The sequence below is a fragment of the Salmo salar genome, chromosome 10, assembly GCF_965601325.2.
Source record: "Salmo salar chromosome 10, fSalSal1, whole genome shotgun sequence".
Taxonomy (NCBI): Eukaryota; Metazoa; Chordata; class Actinopteri; order Salmoniformes; family Salmonidae; genus Salmo; species Salmo salar.
In genome coordinates, this window is record NC_138300.1 from 93,701,782 (window position 1) to 93,728,881 (window position 27,100).

Here is a 27,100-nt window from a genome sequence, read left to right on the forward strand (position 1 = left end):
TGCTGCATTTGCTTTTTGTAGAGTAAGCATGCGATCACTGATGAGCTAGTGTAACGATGTGCGCTGAGAGTCGGGAAGCACGTTCAGGGAGTGTTTTAATAAATAAACAGAACATAATACAAAACAAGAAACACTAACAGCACACAGACATGAAACATGAAACAGAAACAATAACACCTGGGGAAGGAACAAAAAGGGAGTGACATATATTGGGAAGGTAATCAGGGAAGTGATGGAGTCCAGGTGAGTCTGATGACACACAGGTGCGCGTAACGATGATGACAGGTGTGCGCCATAACGAGCAGCCTGGTGACCTAGAGGCCGAAGAGGGAGCACACCTGACAGCTAGCAACCTTTAATGCATCCTAAAACTAACTCTAGGCTACCCCAGAGACCAGACTGTGTCAATAATTATTAGGAAAACATTTTTAAAAACTCTTGAGAAAGACCAAATGCTTTATGTGGGGTGTTTATTTATAATTACACATATCTTATTTATATTTATTTCTATGTTGTGGATTATGATATTCTCCCCCTGCTATTGTATGGACCTCACATTTTGTGGGAATTATAACTCCCTGCATGTAGGTTGAAATTAGCAATACTTAGTGAGTGTTATTATTGTCTGAAAGATAAACCTACCCACGGTGATCTTCAAGGTTTATATCTGGGAGGGCTCAGCGTGCTGTGGGACTAATGAACAAGCTGCTAATCAGTATGGAGAATGTGTTTCTTGAGCTCTCTGTCACTGGACATTCCCCACTCATCAGACCTTCATCTATAATAGATCAATGGTCCAGTCCAGAGTGATGTTCATATGATCCATCATTAAGCAAATGGATGGCATTATGTTACTGTATAAACACATTGATATCCACTCACATGGTTGAAACTTAATCTCTTATTAGGTGTTAGCACTGTAGTGTTGTGTACTGGAAATCCCCTCTGAGTCTGTTTCTCTCTCTCCACTGCCCTGGACAGGTCTGGAGTCGTTGCGTGACAGTGCCCACTCTACACCTGTGCGCTCTGTGTCCCATGGGGACTCCTTCATGCCGCGTTCCCGCAGCCTGGCCACGGACGCCAGCGAGGGCTCGGCGGTGATCTCTGATGAGGCCTACAGCCCCTCTGACAGCGTGCTGCCCACCCCCGTGGCAGAGCACAGCCTGGAGTTGGCCGTGGCACGCCAGGTCAACGGAGCCCCCTGCAGCATCAAGGAGGAGAAGGAGTCGGAGGCAGGCACCCCCTCGGTGGGGGATGCAGGCGACTTGTCAGACAGTAGAGCGACGGTAGAGGGTGCAGAGGGAGCCTCGCCGCTCAGTGAAGTGGAACAGGTGAATACGTTTGTTTTAAGTGTCCTCCGTTTGCTTCTTGTGACCATTGGACTCCTCTTTGTCTTGCTCTTCCTCCTCATCGTCCTCACTGAATCTGACCTTGACGTTGCATTTTTACGTGATATCCGCCAGACCCCCGAATTTGAGCAGTTCCATTACGAATACTTTTGTCCCCTCAGGCGGTGGTTTGCCTGCAAGCTCCGCTGGGCGGGCAGTTTGCTCATTAACAAATGAGAGAGAGCATGAGGCCGTAGAGTGCGTAAGCCCATTCGGGGTTAGAGAAGACGATTAAAGCTCCGGAGAGATGGAGGGCAGCCCCGTTCCAACCATGAACCCAGCTTCTCTCATGATACTCCCGCTGACATACATGTCGGACCACTCCTGGAATCACTGTGCCAGGAGTTTCTCTCTCTCCCTCCATTTTGAGTTACTCCCCCTTTTTTCCCCTTTACCGTTCGTTTGTTTTTACAAACCCAGAAGATTTTTTTTTTGTTGAATTTCAGGTCATTTCAGGTATTTTATTTTTTCAAAAAATATAAACGAAAAAATAAGAAACTGAAATTAAAGAACTGAAGTATTTTTTAACAGGAACGAGACATTTTGTTGCAACGAATGAAAGTTGCCTACATTTACTATGTATTGTTTGGAAAATAAATTGCATTTGCATAGGGGAAGAATGTGATGCAAGGATATCAGGGAAGCCACCAAGTCATCGAAATGGTTCATAATGAAGTGAGATAAATACAGCTTTGAAAAGTGTTCAGTGAAGTAGACAGTCATGCCTTTTAAGATGAAGTAACATCCATCCCAAGCCATACATCTATAATGGTTTTCATTGATCAGAACACCTTAAATGAGGGAAGCTAGAGCGATGTGCATTGAGTCTGTCAAAGTGCAAGTAATTGAAATTGAGTAAGTCGGGATGATTACCAAATGCCTTTCATGAAGAAAAAAGTAGATGATATGAAGAACGTTTTGAATTTGTCGGATTGTTTTAAAGTTATACTTTAGTGGAAATACAATAGGTGTATAAAGTAGAAGCTGTGAAGTTGAAATCCGTTTTAAGTTTTTCTAAAGGATACAGTTAAATAAACCAGTGACCGTGGTGTTATGTGACCCCATAGTGTCAGTAACTGTTAGAAGTGCTGATGATCAACTTCTTGGAAACACTCACTAGCAACAATAGGACCAGTCTAGGTAGATTTGCAATACTCTTTAGGTTAAATACTTCAATACTTTTGAATGTGTGCATCTGTTTTGTCATATTTCTTAATTTTGTTTTATGTACATTTCTTGATTATGTTAAGATCTGATGAAATTGAAGATCTGTTGAAATGTATGATTTCTTTCAGTTCCATATCAACCTTGCTCTTAAGTTTGCGTATATTATACTATAATTAATTGTTAGTATAAGAATAACAATGATGTACTTTTTGTACAAAGTAGTTTGTTTCCTATTATATTGACAGTTTTTCCATGTATATTTTTAACAGAACTGAAATGATATTTTGTTATTGAAGATGAAATTATAATTTTTTTTAGCTGTGTTTCAAGTGAGGTCTGGCATTTATGGACATATATGAGAGGGGGTTGACTCAAAAACAGGGCTTTTATCCAGATCCACTCCGTATAGCTCACACCTCTCTCACTCCACCAGCATGCACACTTTTTAGTTGTCAAGACAACTATTTCAAATGCCCACTGTGGGCCAGGAAGGCACAACAGATGGTGGAGGAACAATACATATTGTCAAAGGTAGACTGGACTACAATACCAACAGAAAACATAGTACTCCAAAGACATGTTTTCATGCCTGTAAACATCACAATAAATGCAGATTGGTTAGTTGTTTTCCACAGTTTGAGAGGTGACTGTGCAGACTATTCTGTCTCATAGCTCAAGGGAGCAGTAATTCTGCTGTCATGGCCGATATTGGGTCAAATCTGTTTTTGTGGGGTTTCATCTCTACCTCCTCTACTGTACCTGGTCCAGGTATGAGTGTGTGTTGTGTGTCTGTATGTAGGAATGTAACACACTTCAAGCTGATAATGTGAAGTGTTGACAGATAAAAAATATGGTCTTATTTTTTAAAAGTGAGAGAAAAAGAGAGAGATAACGATAAGATAAGAGAGATTGAAAGAAAGAGATTGAATGAGAAAGAGGTAGAGGTTCAATGGACGTCAAAATAAATGAGCACTGATGAGTCGACCAGCCTCACATGCAAGAGGCCGGTACGAGTATAATCAAAGGGGAATGCATATGTGACCACTTGGTGCTCGTGACTATTGGCTGCAGCCATTCTTGTTTTGGCCTGTTATTAAACACCATGTCCTCCACACAGCTGCTCCATGCTCTGATCCCCCAGCGGTGCTGTTGCCTGCTCTGCCCTGTTGAGCCCAGCCTGGGCCCATGTAACCAGAGCACTGCATCACCTGGCCCTGAGTGTAGTCTGTCCCCAGCAAGGAAGACACTGCAGCATATTTTTTTATTTTATTTCACCTTTATTTAACCAGGTAGGCTAGTTGAGAACAAGTTCTCATTTGCAACTGCGACCTGGCCAAGATAAAGCGTAGCAATTCGACACATACAACAACACAGAGTTACACATGGAATAAACAAAACAGTCAATAATACAAAAGAAAACAAAAAGTCTATATACAGTGAGTGCAAATGAGGTAAGTTAAGGCAATAAATAGGCCATGGTGGCGAAGTAATTACAATACAGCTGGAATGGTAGATGTGCAGAAGATGAATGTGCAAGTAGAGATACTGGGGTGCAAAGGAGCAAGATAAATAAATAAATACAGTATGGGGATGAGGTAGGTAGATAGATGGGCTGTTTACAGATGGGCTATGTACAGGTGCAGTGATCTGTGAGCTTCTCTGACAGCTGGTGCTTAAAGCTAGTGAGGGAGATATGAGTCTCCAAGCTTAAGAGATTTTTGCAGTTCGTTCCAGTCATTAGCAGCAGAGAACTGGAAGGAAAGGCGGCCAAATGAGGAGTTGGCTTTGGGGGTGACCAGTGAGATATACCTGCTGGAGTCCATGCTACGAGTGGGTGCTGCTATGGTGACCAGTGAGCTGAGATAAGGCGGGGCTTTACCTAGCAGAGACTTGAAGATAACCTGTAGCCAGTGGGTTTGGCGACGAGTTTGAAGCGAGGGCCAACCAACGAGAGCGTACAGGTCGCAATGGTGGGTAGTGTATGGGGCTTTGGTGACAAAACGGATGGCACTGGGATAGACTGCATCCAGTTTGTTGAGTAGAGTGTTGGAGGCTATTTTATAGATGACATCACCGAAGTCGAGGACCGGTAGGATGGTCAGTTTTACGAGGGTGTGTTTGGCAGCATGAGTGAAGGATGCTTTGTTGCGATATAGGAAGCCGGTTCTAGATTTAATTTTGGATTGGAGATGCTTAATGTGAGTCTGGAAGGAGAGTTTACAGTCTAACCAGACACCCAGGTATTTGTGGTTGTCCACGTATTCTAAGTCAGAGCTGTCCAGAGTAGTGATGCTGGACGGCGTGCAGGTGCGGGCAGTGATAGATTGAATAGCATGCATTTAGTTTTACCTGCGTTTCAGAGCAGTTGGAGGCTACGGAAGGAGAGTTGTATGGCATTGAAGCTTGTCTAGAGGTTAGTTAACACAGTGTCCAAAGAGGGGCCAGAAGTATACAGAATGGTGTCGTCTGCGTAGAGGTGGATCAGAGAATCACCAGCAGCAAGAGCAACATCATTGATGTATACAGAGAAGAGAGTCGGTCCGAGAATTGAACCCTGTGGCACACCCATAGAGACTGCCAGAGGTCCGGACAACAGGCCCTCCGATTTGACACACTGAACTCTATCAGAGAAATAGTTGGTAAACCAGGCAAGGCAATCATTTGAGAAACCAAGGCTGTCGAGTCTGCCAATAAGAATGTGGTGATTGACAGAGTCGAAAGCCTTGGCCAGGTCGATGAATACGGCTGCACAGTAATGTCTCTTATCGATGGCGGTTATGATGTCGTTTAGGACCTTGAGCGTGGCTGAGGTGCACCCATGACCAGCTCTGAAACCAGATTGCATAGCGGAGAAGGTACGGTGGGATTCGAAATGGTCAGTAATCTGTTTGTTAACTTGGCTTTCGAAGACCTTAGAAAGACAGGGTAGGATAGATATAGGTCTGTAGCAGTTTGGGTCTAGAGTGTCACCCCCTTTGAAGAGGGGGATGACCGCGGCCACTTTCCAATCTTTGGGAATCTCAGACGATACAAAAGAGAGGTTGAACAGGCTAGTAATAGGGCTTGCAACAATTTCGGCAGATCATTTTAGAAAGAGAGGGTCCAGATTGTCTAGCCCGGCTGATTTGTATGGGTCCAGATTTTGCAGCTCTTTCAGAACATCAGCTGACTGGATTTGGGTGAAGGAGAAATGGTGGGGGCTTTGGCGGGTTGCTGTGGAGGGTGCCGGGCAGTTGCCCGGGGTAGGGGTAGCCAGGTGGAAAGCATGGCCAGCCGTAGAGAAAGGCTTATTGAAATTATACCAGTCAGTGCTACGGCTGGGTGTTTACTGTGGTCCTAGACATTTCAGTTCTTAACCCTCCATCAACAGTGTGGATCCCAGACATCTGCGGTGTGAAATACCCATGTTTATGGCAGAGGTGTGCTAAAAGCAGCCCTTAGTAGCAAATCTGGTGCAGTAACAGTTACATACCATAGAAAGGCAGAAATTCCCGAGTCAAATATGCATGCTCCTTATGCTAGTGTATTATGCATGCACTTCCAATGAACAGCACACAAAGATAGAGGATGACTTGAAAGGTTGAATTTGTCTGTACCTAGATGGGGAGTGTTGATCCAGTATGCAAGATAACTGTACTTTTTTGTTATTTTATACATTCATATTTCCTATTTATAACTTGCCTAATGCTAAATACTGTAAAGGTCAACAAGACAGTTCCAGACAGTCTGTTAGTGTTACTTCTTAACGGTCAGGGAACTGGAAGAGCAAAAAGGTCAATTGATGGTTTATGTTCGTACACATTATCAGCATTATGCAGCTTTAATGTTCTTTCCAAGCATGCAACAATTAAGGCAGCATCATTCAATAAGCAATAATCAGTCAAATTGTAAGAGCAAATGGACATAGAAATGTAAACAGAAGTCTTACACTGGACATTGTGCTGTTTTTTGCAGTGTCAAAAATCAGTTGACTGTCATTGTATACTACATGGTCAAAAGTATGTGGACATCTCTTCAAATTAGTGGATTTGGCTATTTCATCCACACCAGTTGCTGACAGGTGTATAACATTGAGCACACAGCCATGCAATTTACTGTGAAGTGGAAACGTCTAGGAGCAATAACGGCTCAGCCGCGAAGTGGAAGGCAAGCTCACAGAACAGGACAGCCGAGTGCTGAAGCGTGTAGCACCTAAAAATCGTTTGTCCTTGGTTGCAACACTCACTACTGAGTTCGGCGCCATTGGACTCTGGAGCAGTGGAAATGCATTCTCTGGAGTGATGAATCACACTTCACCATCTGGCAGTCCGGTGGACTAATCTGGGTTTAGCAGATGCCAGGAGAACGCTACCTGCCCCAATGCATAATGCCAACTGTAAAGTTTGGTGGAGGAGAAATAATGGTCTGGGGCTGTTTTTCATGGTTCGGGGTAGGCCCCTTAGTTCCAGTGAAGGGAAATCTTAACGCTATGGCATACAATGATGTTCTAGACGATTCTGTGCTTTCAACTTTGTGGCAACAGATTGGGGAAGGTCCTTTCCTGTTTCAGCATGACAATGCCCCCGTGCACAAAGCGAGGTCCATACAGAAACGGTTAGTCGAGATCTGTGTGGAACAACTTGACTGGCCTGTACAGAGTCCTAACCTCAACCCCATCGAACACCTTTGGGATGAATTGGAACGGCGACTGCGAGCCAGGCCTAATTGCCCAACATCAGTGCCTGACTTCACTAATGCTCTTGTGGCTGAATGGAAGCAAGTCCCTGCAGCAATGTTCCAACATCTAGTGGAACGCATTCCCAGAAGACTGTAGGCTATTATAGCAGCAAAGAGGGGACCAACTCCATATTAATCCTCATGATTTTGGAATGAGATGTTCACATACTTTTGCCATGTAGTGTATTTACATTACCAACAAATTAGAGCTCATGGTACGCACCTTTTCCTTTTTTGATAAAAAACAGTAATAATGTAAAATGAAGTTATCATTATTCTTAGTATGTACCATATTTTATCAATGTTTTTTTCCTTCCATTGTTAAAGCTCTTATTTGGATGTTGGTCTTCAGCATCTTGTTCAACAGTACTTCATTGTGACTGAAGGGTCTTTCCCCGTGCCTGGAATCTTTAGTCCCTAACAGCTCTGCATTTTTAACAAAGGGGCAAATGAGTGAATGGACAAAGACAGATGCAGAGTACCCTCATAATGTATGGACTACCCTTTAATCTCACAGGCTTAAAGGGAAAACACTGTTTGCTATGTAGCTGTTAATGTAGGGTGGTGGTTACTGATCCCATGTGATGCTGTATGGTCGGCACTTTGTGTATCTGAGGGAAAGTTCTGTAGTTCTGTATCCGTCTGAATCTATCTGTACAGGTACGTTGCCTCTGAAAAACCTTGAATCTGTACAGTACCTTTGGTCTGGTGATGTCATGTTTACATTCATTTCATTGATCTCTCCTGGGAACTGGCTTGTGTACTTGTTTGTCTGGTAGATGTTTCAGACTCTTGCTGGTAGTGTGTAAAACAGTAGGGGATTTCTGTTATCTTTGGACAACTGCCCTGGTTTACATATAGTATGTTGGCAATCATTATGGAAACCACAGACTAATAAATAACATTTATTGGCCATTACTCTGATTAAAGGAGGTACTAGATATTCTACATACGACAGTTTGCCAATGACATGAAGATTAAATAGTAAAGTGAAAAGTACAGCTTGAAAAATAACATGCCAGCAGATGAGCTAGTTTGAATGCAAAAGGTAAATGGCATTGAGCTGTCTTTTCCTGAAGGTCCCCTTTACTCCCACAGTAATACTACTTAACAAGTATAGGGCAGACAGAGCTACAGCTATAGAGCTGAGGGAGTTAATAGAACCAGTCATTATAATGTCACCTTGTTGTAATATGCTTCCGCCCCGTCGCCAGCTCTCAAGCAAACACTCACACAGCTGTGCATATACATGTAAATAAGTGTATATGCATAAGTGTCTGTAGATGTGTCTTATGTATCTTTCTCTCTCGAATAAAGGTTGCTGTTTATTTACGTAATATGAATATACAAATATGTGCCAAATCCAGTTCTTGTTCAGATCCATTCCGAATCCCATGTTTATACTGTAGAAAACCTTCTGTACAAAACAGTATACATTATTGTTTCTCTCTGATAGTCCCTTGTAACTGGTGCCATTCAACTATTCAAATTTGAAATAAACATTGAATAAACATTTAAAAATGGGCTTCTTGTGGTTTATGGCTCTTCAATGCAAATTCACACCATTTTTTTGAAAGCTCATTATATAGTGCCATCTACAGGGAACATCTACACATTCCATGCTTTTGGGGGAAATGGAAGTACAGTATTAAGTACGTGGTTCAAAACAAAATCGACACAATCTCCCATATTTACCTATTCCAGATGAAAACAGTTTAAAACAGTATCACTTAAGAATCATTTATGAGCCTTTATTAAAAGTGGAAAACTTCACGTCAGAATGGATAAGAAATACTGCTAAAGAAGCAAACAAACAGTGACAATCCAGTGAAAAAAACTAAGACTATTGAAGACACTGTACAGAAACACACATTGGTGCAACAGTTAAAATGAAAAGTAAATTGTAATCAAATTGAACCAAAGTTCTCTTAAATCCTGTACTAACTAGGAGTTTCCTTGCTACTCCAAAGTCCCTCTGTTAGACTCCAGGTATGGCCAGGAGTTATACTCCTACAGTACAGAGAAAGCTGGTTTGAGGAATGGCCGGCTGTTTGTTTGTGGTGTGGGGAGGGCCATAAAGCCGGGCCTCCTCCCCACTGTGCCTGCTGCTGAAGGCCTTGAGCCCCGCCCTGCTGCTGACCCACGTCCTGCTGCTGACCCCCGCCCTTTAGATCCACCTCTGGAGTTGGACCCTGTCCATGACCCATTGTTGCTGTACCCCCTACACCAAGAGACAGGAGTGAAGAGAATAAAACGGGTAAATGTAGATGCCAGAGAGTATTCTGAATTAAAGTCTGACATGAAATAACTCAAATATACAATTGCAAGTATATAGTATATCGCTAGTATTCATTTGGGAAAAAATACAAAAAACACATATGTATACACACACAAATAAATAAATAAATAAATAAATAAATAAATATATATATATACACATCTATATCTATATTAGTTGAAGTCGGCAGTTTACATACACCTTAGCCAAATACATTTAAATTCAGTTTAACAATTCCTGACATTTAATCCAAGTAAAAATTCTCTGTTTTAGGTCAGTTAGGATCACCACTTTATTTTAAGAATGTGAAATGTCAGAATAATAGAGAGTGATTTATTTAAGCTTTTATTTCTTTCATCACATTCCCAGTGGGTCAGAAGTTTACATACACTCAATTAGTATTTGTTAGCATTGCCTTTAAATTGTTTAAGTAGTCAAATGTTTCAAGTAGTCTTCCACAAGCTTCCCACAACAAGTTGGGTGAATTTTGGCCCATTCCTCCTGACAGAGCTGGTGTAACTGAGTCAGGTTTGTAGGCCTCTTTGCTCACACACGCCTTTTCAGTTCTGCCCAAAAATGTTCTATAGGATTGAGGTCAAGGTTTTGTGATGGCCACTCCAATACCTTGACTTTGTTGTCCTTAAGCCATTTTGCCACAACTTTGGAAGTATGCGTGGGGTCATTGTACATTTGGAAGACCCATTTGCGACCAAGCTTTAACTTCCTGACTGATGTCTTAAGATGTTGCTTCAATATATCCACATACATTTTCTTCCTCATGATGCCATCTATTTTGTGAAGTGCACCAGTCCCTCCTGCAGGAAAGCACACCCCACAACATGATGCTGCCACCCCCGTGCATCACGTTTGGGATGGTGTTCTTCGGCTTGCAAGCCTCCCCCCCTTTTCCTCCAAACATAACACTGGTCATTATGGCCAAACAGTTCTATTTTTGTTTCACCAGACCAGAGGACATTTCTCCAAAAAGTACTATCTTTGTTCCCCATGTGCAGTTGCAAACTGTAGTCTGGCTTTTTTATGGTGGTTTTGGAGCAATGGCTTCTTCCTTGCTGACTGGCCTTTCAGGTTATGTCGATATAGGAATCGTTTTACTGTGGATATAGATACTTTTGTTTCTGTTTCCTCCAGCATTGTCACTAGGTCCTTTGCTGTTGTTCTGGGATTGATTTGCACTTTTCGCACCAAAGTATGTTCATCTCTAGGAGACAGAACGCGTCTCCTTCCTGAGCGGTATGACGGCTGCGTGGTCCCATGGTGTTTATACTTGCGTACTATTGTTTGTACAGATGAACGTGGTACCTTCAGGCGTTTGGAAATTGCTCCCAAGGATGAACCAGACTTGTGGAGGTCTACAATTTCTTTTGAGATCATGGCTGATTTCTTTTGATTTTCCCATGATGTCAAGCAAAGAGGCACGGAGTTTGAAGGTAGGCCTTGAAATACATCCACAGGTACAACTCCAATTGACTCCAATTATGTCAATTAGCCTGTCAGAAGCTTCTAAAGCCATGACATCATTTTCTGGAATTTTCCAAGCTGTTTAAAGGGACAGTCAACTTAGTGTATGTAAACTTCTGACCCACTGGAATTGTGATACAGTGAATTATAAGTGAAATAATCTGTCTGAAAACAATTGTTGGAAAAATGACTTGCACAAAGTAGATGTCCTAACCGACTTGCCAAAACTATAGTTTGTTAACAAGAAATTTGTGGAGTGGTTCAAAAACCAGTTTTAATGACTCCAACCTAAGTGTATGTAAACTTCGTTTGGACACACCTACTCATTCAAGGGTTTTCTTTATTTTTACTATTTTCTACATTGTAGAATAATAGTGAAGACATCAAAACTATGAAATAACACATGGAATCATGTAGTAACCAAAACGTGTTAAACAAATCAACATATATTTTAGTAGCCACCCTTTGCCTTGATGACAGCTTTGCACACTCTTGGCATTCTCATGAGGACCGCCACGGGAAAGGAAGACCAAGAGTTACTTCTGCTGCAGAGGATAAGTTCATTAGAGTTACCAGCCTCAGAAATTGCAGGCCAAATAAATGCTTCACAGAGTTGAAGTAAAAGACACATCTCAACATCAACTGTTCGGAGGAGACTGCGTTAAATCAGGCCTTCATGGTCTTTGCTGCAAAGAAGCCACTACAAAAGGACACCAATAAAAGAAGAGACTTGCTTGGGCCAAGAAACACGAGCAATGGACATTAGACCGGTGGAATACTGTCCTTTGGTCTGATGAGTCCAAATGTGAGATTTTTGGTTACAACTGTTAAGTACATGTATTAAGTATCCCTATCACGGCGCCATCACTCTTATTAGTATGCCATGTATTGTGGAAATACGGTTTAGTAAACGTTGTTAAACTGGAACCTAGTTGTTGTGTCATTTTAAGTTAACACCAGTAGGTGAATGGATGATCTACGCATGTGTGGTTCCCACCATGAAGCATGGAGGAGGAGGTGTGATTGTGCTTTGCTGGTGACGCTGTCTGATTTATTTAGAATTCAAGGCACACTTAACCAGCATGGCTACCACAGCATTCTGCTGAGAGTGCACAAAGCTATCATCAAGGCAAAGGGTGTCTACTTTGAAGAATCTAAAATCTATTTTGATTTGTTTAAAACTTTTTTGGTTACTAGATGATTTCATGTGTGTTATTTCATAGTTTTGACGTCATCTATATTATTCTACAGAAAATAGTAAAATAAAGAAAATAGTAAAATAAAGAAAAACCCTTGAATTGAGTAGGTGTGTCCAAACTTTTGACTGATACTGTATATATAAAATGTAATCCTTTTTAGATGTAATTTTAAGGCAGCAAAATGTGAAGACTGTGCTCATAGCAGGTGTGTAGAGTTTCACTCGACACTGTATATGACTGCATATAAGATTTGACATTTGAGACATAACACTAACCCTTTAGAGTTGGAGTTTGTATATCCTTTTCTCTTTTTGGATTTCTTGAAGGCGGGGGCCTTTTTCCTCTTCGCTCCTCTGCCATTGTTATTGTTGAAATAACTAGATGATCCAGCGTCGTCATAACAGTCCTCCTCGTCGTCTCCGCGGCCTCGCCTTGGGTCTATCCATGCCATAGTGGAGCTTCCTTCAGTGGTGTCAGACTGCTCCTCCACTGCAGAGGGGTTAAGTCAGACAGACACACATGTTAATACAAACCAACCACACTACAGGTCCAACACAGCAGGGCACAGATATCACTGAGTAGGAACATGAACATATGAAATCCAGTTTTATCGAGTTGTGTAGGACATGCTTTCCCCAGTATGGTCACTCACCAGGTAGCTTCCACTCAGAGTATTTCTGCAGAAGCGCGATGACATCTGCTCCATACTTCTCCAGTTTGTCCTCCGTCACACCATCAATCGTCAGCAGCACATCTGGGTCGGCCGACAGAGTCTCTGGGAGAAGGAAACAGTTTTACAACAACGCCTGGTTATTGGAAGTCTACCAATAAAATGCTAGGTAAACACTTGCTTGGTCTAGAAAAGGAATATGAACAGGAATGAAATACAATAAGTCTAAATAGTAGTGTATGTGCTCAGCACTCACCGGCTATCATCTTCAGGGTGGCAGTGGAGAAGATGTTGTAATAGTGAATGCCAAAGACCTTGCCCAGCCTCTTGCACAGATCAGTGAGCTCCTGCAGACACTTCTGGACCATCTCCTCGCTCTTGGAGACATCCTTGGCAACAGCAGTTTTGTGCTTTCTGATGCTGGAGGCACTCTCGGTCTCATAGAACTCCACCTAGGACAAGGAAAAATAACTATGTTCCCATTTCTACTGCAGGGATCTCACAAACATAACTAAATATGTGATATTAATAACGAATGACAGAACATGTTCACAACAGTTGTTGACGTATCGAATGAGAACTAAGTTTATGGACTAGTATGATGTGTGTAAGCTCACCTGCATGTGTCCCCCGAGGACATTGATGGCTTTGGGTCCAGCAGAGATGTAGGCCACTGCCTGGCTGTTGGCTGTGATGTACAGGTCCTCTACCAGGAGGTGATCCAGCACCAGCTTCTTGAACAGACGGTCAGCATTGTGTTTGGAGTAAGCCTTTCCTATCGCAAACATCCCTGACTGGACACGGGCGGTTTTAGCACCTGTCAGAAAGCATTGTTGAGTTTCTCTCAGAAACACTAAACATACAGTCATTTTTAATCATTCAATTAAGTGGTTCTCTAATTTACTGGTTACCCAAGAAAATGTCCACCAGCATGTTCAGAGTCAGTCGGTTTTGGTTCGCAGATTTGTTGTATCTGGAGCCAACTTTTTCACAATTCTCCTGGACAAATCTCACAATGTTCTTCACATCTTCAGTCACGTTTCTTGCTTTGTATTGCTGAAAGCGAAAAACAACATAACCAGTTTGATTAAATAGAAACATTTCAAATTCAAACATGAAACATTATAACCACATAGCTGTAAAAATACTCAGTGAAATAGAACAAGTGCTAACTGAGTCAGGAAAAGGTTTATAGTAATAATGGGTTTATTATCAATGGTTAACTCTTACATTGGGTCTGGCACAGTTGTCACAGATGACATCAGGGTGTTCCTTGCAGAAACCTGGGTTGAACTTGTGCTCTCCAAAGTAAGCCAGCAGCTGTATCCTTCGGCAGTCCATCACGTTCTCACAGAAATGTACCATACTGTGCAGATTGTTCAAGTGAGTGGCTTTGGTATGGTGGTTTCCATCTTTGTCCACTGTGATCAAAACAGAGTGGACATTTTCTCAATATCACTTTCACACTTTGACATACAGGATTTTAGACATCGTCCACGGAGCTTTCCATACCTCCATGGAAATGTTCCAATACGTGATATATAACACATACAAAATTGAAGACTATTATTTGTAAGTCTATATAGTCAAAATTCAGATCTGTACTGGTGAGGATCCTCTTGATGCGGATGACGTCAGAGTAGGAGTAGAAGAGGATGCAGTGAGAGATCTCTCCGTCCCTGCCTGCTCTGCCTGACTCCTGGTAGTAGCCCTCTACTGACTTGGGGAGACTGGCGTGGATCACATAGCGCACATCAGGCTTGTCGATGCCCATGCCGAAGGCTATGGTGGCACATATGACCTGGAGAACAGGGATACAACATTAACCCTGGGTTAATGATAGCTCAAATAGTATGAAGGTGGTTAGTGACGTTAACGTGTAAACATCTGTTAAGATCACCTCACCTGGCAGCCATCCTGATTGATCCATTTGGTCTGCACATATTCTCTGTCTTTGTCATTGATGCCTGCATGGTAGGCTAGCGCTAGTATACCAGCTCTCTGAAGACTGTCAGCCATGTTGTCACAGTCATTACGGGACAGGCAGTACACAATGCCAGAATCACCTACACACAAGGAGTAAAAACCAGTCATGATCCCAGTCCTCAAAACACTTCATTCCACTAGCATTAAAAACCTCTGACCAAGTGAGGGAGAACACTACTAACGTGGATAATTCTTCTTGATCCAGTCAATGCAGTCCTCATCTACCTTCTTGGGTTTCTTGGGTAACACAGCATATTTGAGGTTGTTTCTGTTGAAGCTCATGGTAAACCTGAGAGAGAAATGACACCATGATGAATATTCATACAAACAGCTGCTGTATGTTTGCATACGACAATACTACGTGCCTTACCTGGTGTTTTTTCACCAGGTAAGGCACGTCTTAGAGCACATACACCTGAGGCTGGGTCATCTGCAGCTGGTTGAGGATGTCCTTCTGGACGCGGGGGGTGGCAGTGGCGGTCAGGGCCATGATCGGCACTTTGGGGAACTTCTGCCGCAGCTCGTACATCCGCTTGTAGTCTGGCCGGAAGTCATGGCCCCACTGAGAGAAACAACAGGGCATGAGGTTCATAGTCTCCCTCTAACACCTAACATAGACCAGATAAGGCATCACATATAGGAACCTACCTGACTGACACAGTGAGCCTCATCAATGACAAAGCGTGCTAGAAGACCTCTCTCATACAGGTTCTGAAGGGCACTGATCATCCTGCCACTCGCACACACCTGGAGGAAAACAGATTGAAAAACACAGGTCTGAATATAGCATTTCCCATTAGAAGAAGTTGATAAAAGCATTACTGGTTAAATTATTTAGTTCTCACCTTTTCAGGAGTTGCATAGAGCAATTTAATTATGGGGTCCTTCTTGGACAGCTGCAAGTAGATCCTGGCTGCTTCACTGTCAGTCTTCTCACCAGACAAACTTGTGGCGGGAATCTAAAAACATGCAAGGACATTTAAAACACATTCCAAGCATAGGGTGGCAAGAATGTGTACATTTCATACTTTGCACTGTGAGCAGTATGTAGAAAACTTACATCCAGAGTAGTGAGTTTCTGGACCTGGTCTACAATGAGTGATTTCAGTGGTGAGATGACCACAGTGACTCCTGTACACACACAGGCCGGCAGCTGGTAGCAAAGACTTTTACCCCCTCCTGAAAAACAGGAAATAACAACAAAACACATCCAGCACATTACATTATTTAATCAACATTTTCTGTTCATACCTACTAAATATTACACATCTGCAAAGTCAGTTTGAGTTATTTGAATCAATGCATTAAAAGGCATTTGTTGTATACTACAATCGGCATTGATTCCACACTCACCTGTTGGCATCAGGACAAATGTGTCTTCACCTAACAACGTAGCATTAATGGCTTCCAACTGATTGAATCGGAACTGATGGAGACCAAAACGCTTGTAGAAAATCTTCATCATCTCTGGACAGTGGGGGAAGTTGAAGCCTCTGAAGCGATCGTGGGCAGGGTTTCTGTATGTGGGCTCTGCAAATTATGAGATAAACATGAGTCTGTCTGAGCTACAGACCAAGTAATCCATGTAAGAAAAACTAAAAAACATTTGTTTAGTAGAAGGAATAATCCAATCTCAAGGCTGCCCTGTAATGAATGTACTTGCCAGGAGAGGTGATTTTAGGAGGCTTGGCCACAGGAGCTGGTGTAGCTGGTTTCTTCTGCCATGTTGATGTACTTGGTCCTCCCTCACGCACCGCTTTAGAGACAGAACTGGAGTCCTGCCTTGACACTGAGGAGCTTGGGGGTTCAAAGTAATCAGGGATATCTGAATCATTGAAGTCATCTATGTCAAAGTCATCAATGAAGAAATCGTCTGGCTCCGTGACTGCCGGGGCTTGTGCCACAGAGGCTTGGGTACTGCTCTCCCCAGTCATTTGTACAGCAGCTGCCGGGCTCTTCGGTGAGAAGAAGCGATTTGACTGAGCTACATCACCAATTTGTTTTTTGAAGATACCGTAATTCGATGGAGAGTCACAATTACTTCGGCCTGTTGTGGATGCTTTCTTCTTGTCTCCAGTGAAAATAGGATTTTCCTGAGTGCTGGGTCTCCAAGAGATGCCTGGAGTCTGAACATTGATCATACAGTCAGAGTCCTCAAAAACACTACTGTCGTAGTCCACAGATATGACTGAGGACCTCCTGAAGGGAAGGGCTTTCATGGAAGAATCTCCTTTACCCTTGGGCAGGCAAGTGGTGGAAGACATGACACTTGGAGTAGCAAAGGAAAAAGTAGTCTTTTCACTGAATCTGGATTCCAAGACAGTGCTGTCTGGCTGTTGTGTCCTGAAATATGTGTCACTGCTGCCAGTAGCAATTATCCTTTTCCTGGTGGTAAAAAGGGTGATATGACTAACAGATTAATAGATGTCACAGTAAAACTACAGCTGAAACTTAATCTACAGCAGTTGTCCCATATAAAATAGTTCAGATTAAATGAATTACCTATGAGCCCGCTGCAGTAAGAGCTCTGTCCCACAGGACAGGCCTAATAGTTCATGATCAGGGATGGAATCCACCAGAGCACAGATGGACTCCATGATACTCAAGAGCTGATCTTCAGACGTTGGATTGGTGACTAAAGGGACAAATAAAATGAGGAGTCAATACAAGAGAATTATATGCAATGTTCACTGGAATTATAAAAACAGACCAAAACATCTGGCTTAAACATAACCCATGTTATTCACCTTTTCTTTCTTTAAGAGGACCATCAGACACTCTTTGCAGGCTTGACACTGACCCTCTTGTTGATACAGGGCTGATGTCTTTACGGAGTGCAGAGCCAGCTGACTTCAATCTGTTGTGATCATAAACAACGCTTGCCAAGTAGATACAGTGCCTTCAGAAAGTATTCATACCCCTCGACTTACTCCACATTTTGCTGTGTTACAGCCTGAATTCAAAATGGATTAAATAGATTTTATTTTCTCACCCATCATCTACACACAATACCCCATGACAAAGTGAAAACATGTTTTTAGAAATGTTTGCTAATTTATATAAAAATTAAATACAGAAAATAATTTACATAAGTATTCACACCCCTTTACTATGACTACAAATTGAGCTCAGTTGCATCCAATTACCTTTGATCATCCTTGATGTCACTACAACTTGATTGGGTCCACCTGTGGCCAATTCAATTGTTTGGACATTATTTAGAAAGAAACACACCTGTCTATATAAGGTCCCACAATATCTCAGAGCAGAAACTATACCATGAAGTCCAAGGAACTAATCTGGGCTTTATGGGAGAGTGACCAGACGGAAGCCACTCCTGAGAAAAAAGCAAATGACAGCACACCTGGAGTTGTAGATGCTTTTCAGCGGCAGGGACTGGGAGACTTGTAAGGATAGAGCAATGAATGGAGCCAAATACAGGCAAATCCTTGATGAGAACCTGCTTCAGAGTACAAGCCACCTCAGACTGGGGTGAAGATTTACATTCAAACAGGACAATGACCCCAAGCATACAGCCAAACCAATGCTGGAATGGCTTCAGAACAAGGATATGAAAGTTCTTGAGTGGCACAGCCAAAGCCAAGACTTGAATCCCACTGAAAATCTGTGGAAAGACTTGAAGATTGCTGTTCACCGCCACTCCCCATCTAACTTAACAGCGCTTGAGAAAATATGCAAGGAAGAATGGGAGAAGATCTCCAAATCCAGATGTGCAAAGCTGATAGACATATCCAAGATGACTCAAAGCTGAAATCGCCACCAAAGGTCCTTCTACAAAGTATTGACTCAGGGGTGTGAATACTTATATAAATGAGATATCTGTATTTCATGTTCAATACATTTACAAAAATGTATAAAACATGTTTTCACATTGCCCAGGGATGCACATTGGTCAGGGCCCAAAAAGGTGACACTTTTTTTGAGCACTAAAACACGCCAAAAAAAAAATCCCTGCTAGGGGGAATTGCAGGTTAACCCTTGTGTTGTTTTAAGTAGAGGTCAACCGATTAATCGGAATGGCCGATTAATTAGGGCCGATTTCAAGTTTTCATAACAATCGGAAATCTGTATTCTTGGACGCCGACTTGGCCAATTTTTTTTTTTAGACCTTTATTTAACTAGGCAAGTCAGTTAAGAACACATTCTTATTCTCAATGACGGCCTAGGAACGGTGGGTTAACTGCCTTGTTCAGGGGCAGAACGACAGATTTTTACCTTGTCAGCTCAGGGATTCAATCTTGCAAACCTATGGTTAACTAGTCCAACGCTCTAACCACCTGCTTTACATTGCACTCCACGAGGAGCCTGCCTGTTACACGAATGCAGTAAGAAGCCAAGGTAAGTTGCTAGCTAGCATAAAACTTATCTTATAAAAAACAATCAATCATAATCACTAGTTAACTACACATGGTTGATGATATTACTAGTTTATCTAGCCTGTCCTGCGTTGCATATAATCGCTTAGGTACACGTTGCTCCAACCATAAATATCAATGCCTTTCTTAAAATCAATACACAAGTATATATTTTTAAACCTGCATATTTAGTTAATATTGCCTGCTAACATGAATTTCTTTTAACTAGGGAAAATGTGTCACTTCTCTTGCAACAGAGTCAGGGTATATGCAGCAGTTTGGGCCGCCTGGCTCGTTGCGAACTGTGAAGACTATTTCTTCCTAACAAAGACAGCCGACTTCGCCAAACGGGGGATGATTTAACAAAAGCGCATTTGCGAAAAAAGCACAACCGTTGCACGACTGTACCCAACCATAAACATCAATGCCTTTCTTAAAATCAATACACAGAAGTATATATTTTTAAACCTGCATATTTAGCTAAAAGAAATCCAGGTTAGCAGGCAATATTATCCCAGTTAGGGGGAGTGATGAGCTCTACAGCAGTCTCACAACTCAATCGCTGGTTGAAAACTGTTTTCTGCCCCTCCCAAAAGATAGAATTTGTAGATAATTGGCCCTCTTTCTGGGACTCACCCACAAACAGGACCAAGCCTGGCCTGTTGAGGAGTGACGGACTCCATCCTAGCTGGAGGGGTGCTCTCATCTACGAACATAGACTGGGCTCTAACTCCTCTAGCTCCACAATGAAATAGGGTGCAGGCCAGGCCTGTTAGCCAGCCTGCCAGCTTAGTGGAGTCTGCCACTAGCACAGTCAGCGTAGTCAGCTCAGCTTTCCCCATTGAGACCGTGTCTGTGCCTCGATCTAGGTTGGGCAAAATTAAAAATGGCGGTGTTCGCTTTAGCAATCTCACTAGTATAAAGACCTCCTCCATTCCTGCCATTATTGAAAGAGATTGTGATACCTCACATCTCAAAATTGGGTTACTTAATGTTAGATCCCTCACTTCCAAGGCAGTTATAGTCAATGAACTAATCACTGATCATAATCTTGATGTGATTGGCCTGACTGAAACATGGCTTAAGCCTGATGAATTTACTGTGTTAAATGAGGCCTCACCCCCTGGTTACACTAGTGACCATACCCCCCGTGCATCCGGCAAAGGCGGAGGTGTTGCTAACATTTACGATAGCAAATTTGAATTTACAAAAAAAAGTTTTCGTCTTTTGAGCTTCTAGTCATGAAATCTATGCAGCCTACTCACTCACTTTTTATAGCTACTGTTTACAGGCCTCCTGGGCCATATGCAGTGTTCCTCACCGAGTTCCCATCGGATCTTGTAGTCATAGCAGATAATATTCTAATTTTTGGTGACTTTAACATTCACATAGAAAAGTCCACAGACCCACTCCAAAAGGCTTTCGGAGCCATCATCGACTCAGTGGGTTTTGTCCAACATGTCTCTGGACCTACTCACTGCCACAGTCATACTCTGGACCTAGTTTTGTCCCATGGAATAAATGTTGTGGATCTTAATGTTTTTCCTCATAATCCTGGATTATCGGACCACCATTTTATTGCGTTTGCAATCGCAACAAATAATCTGCTCAGACCCCAACCAAGGAGCATTAAAAGTCGTGCTATAAATTCTCAGACAACCCAAAGATTCCTTGATGCCCTTCCAGACTCCCTCTGCCTACCCAAGGACATCAGAGGACAAAAATCAGTTAACCACCTAACCGAGGAACTCAATTTAACCTTGCGCAATACCCTAGATGCAGTCGCACCCCTAAAAATTAAAAACATCTGTCATAAGAAACTAGCTCCCTGGTATACAGAAAATACACGAGCTCTGAAGCAAGCTTCCAGAAAATTGGAACGGAAATGGCGCCACACCAAACTGGAAGTCTTCCGACTAGCTTGGAAAGACAGTACCGTGCAGTATCGAAGAGCCCTCACTGCTGCTCGATCATCCTATTTTTCCAACTTAATTGAGGAAAATAAGAACAATCCGAAATTTATTTTTGATACTGTCGCAAAGCTAACTAAAAAGCAGCCTTCGCAAATGGAGGATGGCTTTCACTTCAGCAGTAATACATTTATGAACTTCTTTGAGGAAAAGATCATGATCATTAGAAAGCAAATTACGGACTCCTCTTTAAATCTGGGTATTCCTCCAAAGCTCCATTGTCCTGAGTCTACACAACTCTGCCAGGACCTAGGATCAAGGGAGATACTAAAGTGTTTTAGTACTATATCTCTTGACACAATGATGAAAATAATCATGGCCTCCAAACCCTCAAGCTGCATACTGGACCCTATTCCAACTAAACTACTGAAAGAGCTGCTTCCTGTGCTTGGCCCTCCTATGTTGAACATAATAAACGGCTCTCTATCCACCGGATGTGTACCAAGCTCACTAAAAGTGGCAGTAATAAAGCCTCTCTTGAAAAAGCCGAATCTTGACCCAGAAATTATAAAAAACTATCGGCCTATATCGAATCTTCCATTCCTCTCAATTTTTTTTGAAAAAGCTGTTGCACAGCAACTCACTGCCTTCCTGAAGACAAACAATGTATACGAAACGCTTCAGTCTGGTTTTAGACCCCATCATAGCACTGAGACTGCACTTGTGAAGGTGATAAATGACCTTTTAATGACGTCAGACCGAGGCTCTGCATCTGTCCTCGTGCTCCTAGATCTTAGTGCCGCTTTTGATACCATCGATCACCACATTCTTTTGGAGAGATTGGAAACCCAAATTGGTCTACATGGACAAGTTCTGGCCTGGTTTAGATCTTATCTGTCGGAAAGATATCAGTTTGTCTCTGTGAATGGTTTGTCCTCTGACAAATCAATTGTAAATTTCGGTGTTCCTCAAGGTTCCGTTTTAGGACCACTATTGTTTTCACTATATATTTTACCTCTTGGGGATGTCATTCGAAAACATAATGTTAATTTTCACTGCTATGCGGACGACACACAGCTGTACATTTCAATGAAACATGGTGAAGCCCCAAAATTGCCCTCGCTAGAAGCCTGTGTTTCAGACATAAAGAAGTGGATGGCTGCAAACTTTCTACTTTTAAACTCGGACAAAACAGAGATGCTTGTTCTAGGTCCCAAGAAACAAAGAGATCTTCTGTTGAATCTGACAATTAATCTGGATGGTTGTACAGTCGTCTCAAATAAAACTGTGAAGGACCTCGGCGTTACTCTGGACCCTGATCTCTCTTTTGAAGAACATATCAAGACTGTTTCAAGGACAGCTTTTTTCCATCTACGTAACATTGCAAAAATCAGAAACTTTCTGTCCAAAAATGACGCAGAAAAATTAATCCATGCTTTTGTTACTTCTAGGCTGGACTACTGCAATGCTCTACTTTCCGGCTACCCAGATAAAGCTCTAAACAAACTTCAGTTAGTGCTAAATACGGCTGCTAGAATCCTGACTAGAACCAAAGAATTTGATCATATTACTCCAGTGCTAGCCTCCCTACACTTGCTTCCTGTTAAGGCAAGGGCTGATTTCAAGGTTTTACTGCTAACCTACAAAGCATTACTTGGGCTTGCTCCTACCTATCTTTCCGATTTGGTCCTGCCGTACATACCTACACGTACGCTACGGTCACAAGACGCAGGCCTCCTAATTGTCCCTAGAATTTCTAAGCAAACGGCTGGAGGTAGGGCTTTCTCCTATAGAGCTCCATTTTTATGGAATGGTCTGCCTACCAATGTGAGAGACGCAGACTCAGTCTCAACCTTTAAGTCTTTACTTAAGAAATATCTCTTCAGTAGGTCCTATGATTAAGTATAGTCTGGCCCAGGAGTGTGAAGGTGAACGGAAAGGCTGGAGCAACGAACCACCCTTGCTGTCTCTGCCTTGCCGGTTCCCCTCTTTCCACTGGGATTCTCTGCCTCTAACCCTATTACAGGGGCTGAGTCACTGGCTTACTGGTGTTCTTCCATGCCGTCCATGGGAGGGGTGCGTCACTTGAGTGGGTTGAGTCACTGACGTGGTCTTCCTGTCTGGGTTGGCGCCCCCCCTTGGGTTGTGCCATGGCGGAGATCGTTGCGGGCTATACTCGGCCTTGTCTTAGGACGGTAAGTTGGTGGTTGGAGACATCCCTCTAGTGGTGTGGGGGCTGTGCTTTGGCAAAGTGGGTGGGGTTATATTCTGCCTGTTTGGCCCTGTCCGGGGGTATCATCGGATGGGGCCACAGTGTCTTCTGATCCCTCCTGTCTCAGCCTCCAGTATTTATGCTGCAGTAGTTTATGAGTCGGGGGGCTAGGGTCAGTCTGTTACATCTGGAGTATTTCTCGTCTTATCCGGTGTCCTGTGTGAATTTAAATATGCTCTCTCTAATTCTCTCTTTCTGTCTTTCTCTCGGAGGACCTGAGCCCTAGGACCATGCCTCAGGACTACCTGACATGATGACTCCTTGCTGTCCCCAGTCCACCTGGCCGTGCTGCTGCTCCAGTTTCAACTGTTCTGCCTGCGGCTATGGAACCCTGACCTGTTCACCGGACGTGCTTGTTGCAACCTCGACAACTACTATGATTATTATTATTTGACCATGCTGGTCATTTATGAACATTTTAACATCTTGACCATGTTCTGTTATAATATCCACCCTGCACAGCCAGAAGAGGACTGGCCACCCCTCATAGCCTGGTTCCTCTCTAGGTTTCTTCTTAGGTTTTTGGCCTTTCTAGGGAGTTTTTCCTAGGGAGGTTTTCCTAGCCACCGTGCTTCTTTCACATGCATTGCTTGCTGTTTGGGGTTTTAGGCTGGGTTTCTGTACAGCACTTTGAGATATCAGCTGATGTACGAAGGGCTATATAAATACATTTGATTTGATTTGATTAACCAGGTGAAATTGTGTCATTTTGCGTTCATTGCACGCAGAGTCAGGGTATATGCAACAGTTTGGGCCGCCTGGCTCGTTGCGAACTAATTTGCCAGAATTTTACGTAATTATGACATAACATTGAAGGTTGTGCAATGTAACAGGATTATTTAGACTTAGGGATAACATCCGTTAGATAAACTACGGAACGGTTCCGTATTTCACTGACAGGAAAAACTTTTTGTTTTCGAGTTGATAGTTTCCGGATTCGACCATATTAATGACCTAAGGCTCGTATTTCTCTGTGTTATTATGTTATAATTAAGTCTATGATTTGATAGAGCAGTCTTGACTGAGCGATGGTAGGCAACAGCAGGCTCGTAAGCGTTCAAACAAACAGCACTTTCGTGCGTTTGCCAGCAGCCCTTCGCAATGCATTGCGCTGTTTATGACTTCAAGCCTGTCAACTCCCAAGATTAGGCTGGTGTAAGTGATGTGAAATGGCTAGCTAGTTAGCCGGGTGAGCGCTAATAGCGTTTCAAACGTCACTCGCTCTGAGACTTGGGAGTGGTTGTTCCCCCTTGCTCTACATGGGTAACGCTGCTTCGAGGGTGGCTGTTGTCGATGTGTTCCTGGTTCGAGCCCAGGTAGGAGCGAGGAGAGGGACGGAAGCTATACTGTTACACTGGCAATACTAAAGTGCCTATAAGAACATCCAATAGTCAAAGGTATATGAAATACAAATCGTATAGAGAGAAACAGTCCAATAATAACTACAACCTAAAACTTCTTACCTGGGAATATTGAAGACCTATGTTAAAAGGAACCACCAGCTTTCATATGTTCTCATGTTGTGAGCAAGGAACTTAAACGTTAGCTTTCTTACATGGCACATATTGCACTTTTACTTTCTTCTCCAACACTTTGTTTTTGCATTATTTAAACCAAATTGAACATGTTTCATTATTTATTTGAGGCTAAATTGATTTTATTGATATATTATATTAAGTTAAAATAAGTGTTCATTCACTATTGTTGTAATTGTCATTATTACAAATAAATACATTAAAAATATTGGCCGATTAATCGGTATCGGCTTTTTTTTTGGGGTCCTCCAATAATCGGTATCGGCGTTGAAAAATCAGAAACGGTCGACCTCTAGTTTTAAGTGTCAAAAATGATCCGCCACTATGTTTACCACCTCAAGCTGAACCTCGGCAAGACGGAGCTGCTCTTCCTCCCGGGGAAGGACTGCCCGTTCCATGATCTCGCCATCACGGTTGACAACTCCCTTGTGTCCTCCTCCCAGAGTGCTAAGAGCCTTGGCGTGACCCTGGACAACACCCTGTCGTTCTCCACCAACATCAAGGCAGTGACCCGATCCTGTAGGTTCATGCTCTACAACATTCACAGAGTACGACCCTGCCTCACACAGGAAGCGGCGCAGGTCCTAATCCAAGCACTTGTCATCTCCCGTCTGGATTATTGCAACTCGCTGTTGGCTGGGCTCCCTGCCTGTGCCATTAAACCCCTACAACTCATCCAGAACGCCGCAGCCCGTCTGGTGTTCAACCTTCCCAAGTTCTCTCATGTCACCCCGCTCCTCCGCTCTCTCCACTGGCTTCCAGTCGAAGCTCGCATCCGCTACAAGACCATGGTGCTTGCCTACGGAGCTGTGAGGGGAACGGCACCTCCGTACCTTCAGGCTCTGATCAGGCCCTACACCCAAACAAGGGCACTCCGTTCATCCACCTCTGGCCTGCTCGCCTCCCTACCTCTGAGGAAGCACAGTTCCCGCTCAGCCCAGTCAAAACTGTTCGCTGCTCTGGCACCCCAATGGTGGAACAAGCTCCCTCACGACGCCAGGACAGCGGAGTCAATCACCACCTTCCGGAGACACCTGAAACCCCACCTCTTCAAGGAATACCTGGGATAGGATAAAGTAATCCTTCTAACCCCCCCCATAAAAGATTTAGATGCACTATTGTAAAGTGGTTGTTCCACTGGATATTATAGGTGAATGCACCAATTTGTAAGTCGCTCTGGATAAGAGCGTCTGCTAAATGACTAAAATGTAAAATGGAAAAATGTTTAACAGCAGAGAAAACCCCCTAAGTGATCTTTTTTTTTCAACTTGAAATTTTATGACGTTTCTTAGAGTGACCCCAATATTAGAAAAAGTAAAACATCGCCTTTGTTCATATTTCCATGAAAGCTGTACACCACCAGGGTACAAAGATTGTCTTAGGGTCATTTTTGACCCAGTAGTTCTAAAATCATTTACACACCACAAAAACCACAAAGACACACACAATAAGAAATTGAGATTATGCTACTGAGTTAACTCAGCCAGCAGGTGCTGAAGTAGAAGATCACCATGGTTGGCACAGTTAGAAAGAACAAACCTGAGCTCCCCCCTGCACTCCTCGCAACAAGGGGGAGAGAGGCCTTCTCATCAAAGTTTGCCTTCACTCCCCACCACCACTCTAGTTTCTTACCTCCCAAAGAGGAACAAGTATGTGGTTCTCCTGAGCACACTGCACAAAACGGCTGAGATCAGTGATTGTGAGGAGAGGAAGCCAGCCATCATCCTGGACTGCAACAACAACAACAAAGGAGGCGTGGACAACCTGGACAAGATGATTGGAACTTACAGCTGCAGGAGGATGACTGCCCGATGGCCCCTGGTCATCTTCCATAACACCATTGACGTGACATCATACAATGCCTTCGTGATATGGAACAAGATCAACCTTACCTGGATGTCTGATAAGCGGAACAAGAGGAGGGTGTTCCTGGAGCAGCTAGGAAAGGCACTTGTAACCCCACACATTCAAAGAAGGGAGCACCTCCCCCGCACAGCAGCCTCTGCAGCGCTTGTGAAAGCTGTTCAGGGGGCTGAATCTTGTCCTGATCCACCTGAGGCTGCTGCAGCTGGGGCAGGCAAGAGGAGGAGATGCAAATTCTGCCCCCCAAAGAAGGACTGTAAA

At 43.1% G+C, this 27,100-nt stretch overlaps 2 protein-coding genes across 6 annotated transcripts in view; one reads left to right on the forward strand and one right to left on the reverse strand.

The window, feature by feature from the left end:
• Positions 1-23,919, forward strand: part of frmd5a (FERM domain containing 5a) — a 129,843-nt gene extending 105,924 nt beyond the window's left edge. For 2 of the 4 annotated variants that reach the window (XM_014124837.3, XM_014124838.3), the window contains exon 14: positions 982-8,792. In XM_014124837.3, coding sequence (XP_013980312.1) covers positions 982-1,565 — 584 coding nt within the window. In that variant the 3' untranslated portion in view covers positions 1,566-8,792. Of the gene's footprint in view, positions 1-981; positions 8,793-23,653 lie in introns of those variants that run through there. The other 2 variants (XM_082957233.1, XM_014124840.3) reach the window with 2 other exon arrangements.
• Positions 9,007-27,100, reverse strand: part of blm (BLM RecQ like helicase) — a 32,306-nt gene continuing 14,212 nt past the window's right edge. For both annotated transcript variants that reach the window (XM_014124836.3, XM_014124835.3), the window contains 18 exons: positions 17,631-17,740; positions 17,386-17,518; positions 16,547-17,268; positions 16,237-16,413; positions 15,944-16,062; positions 15,729-15,842; positions 15,532-15,630; positions 15,297-15,445; positions 15,066-15,172; positions 14,803-14,963; positions 14,503-14,698; positions 14,128-14,318; positions 13,809-13,953; positions 13,515-13,714; positions 13,154-13,349; positions 12,880-13,002; positions 12,503-12,716; positions 9,007-9,492 (listed from right to left, as the gene is read on the reverse strand). In XM_014124836.3, coding sequence (XP_013980311.2) covers positions 9,282-9,492; positions 12,503-12,716; positions 12,880-13,002; positions 13,154-13,349; positions 13,515-13,714; positions 13,809-13,953; positions 14,128-14,318; positions 14,503-14,698; positions 14,803-14,963; positions 15,066-15,172; positions 15,297-15,445; positions 15,532-15,630; positions 15,729-15,842; positions 15,944-16,062; positions 16,237-16,413; positions 16,547-17,268; positions 17,386-17,518; positions 17,631-17,740 — 3,367 coding nt within the window. In that variant the 3' untranslated portion in view covers positions 9,007-9,281. The remainder of the gene's footprint in view (positions 9,493-12,502; positions 12,717-12,879; positions 13,003-13,153; positions 13,350-13,514; positions 13,715-13,808; positions 13,954-14,127; positions 14,319-14,502; positions 14,699-14,802; positions 14,964-15,065; positions 15,173-15,296; positions 15,446-15,531; positions 15,631-15,728; positions 15,843-15,943; positions 16,063-16,236; positions 16,414-16,546; positions 17,269-17,385; positions 17,519-17,630; positions 17,741-27,100) is intronic.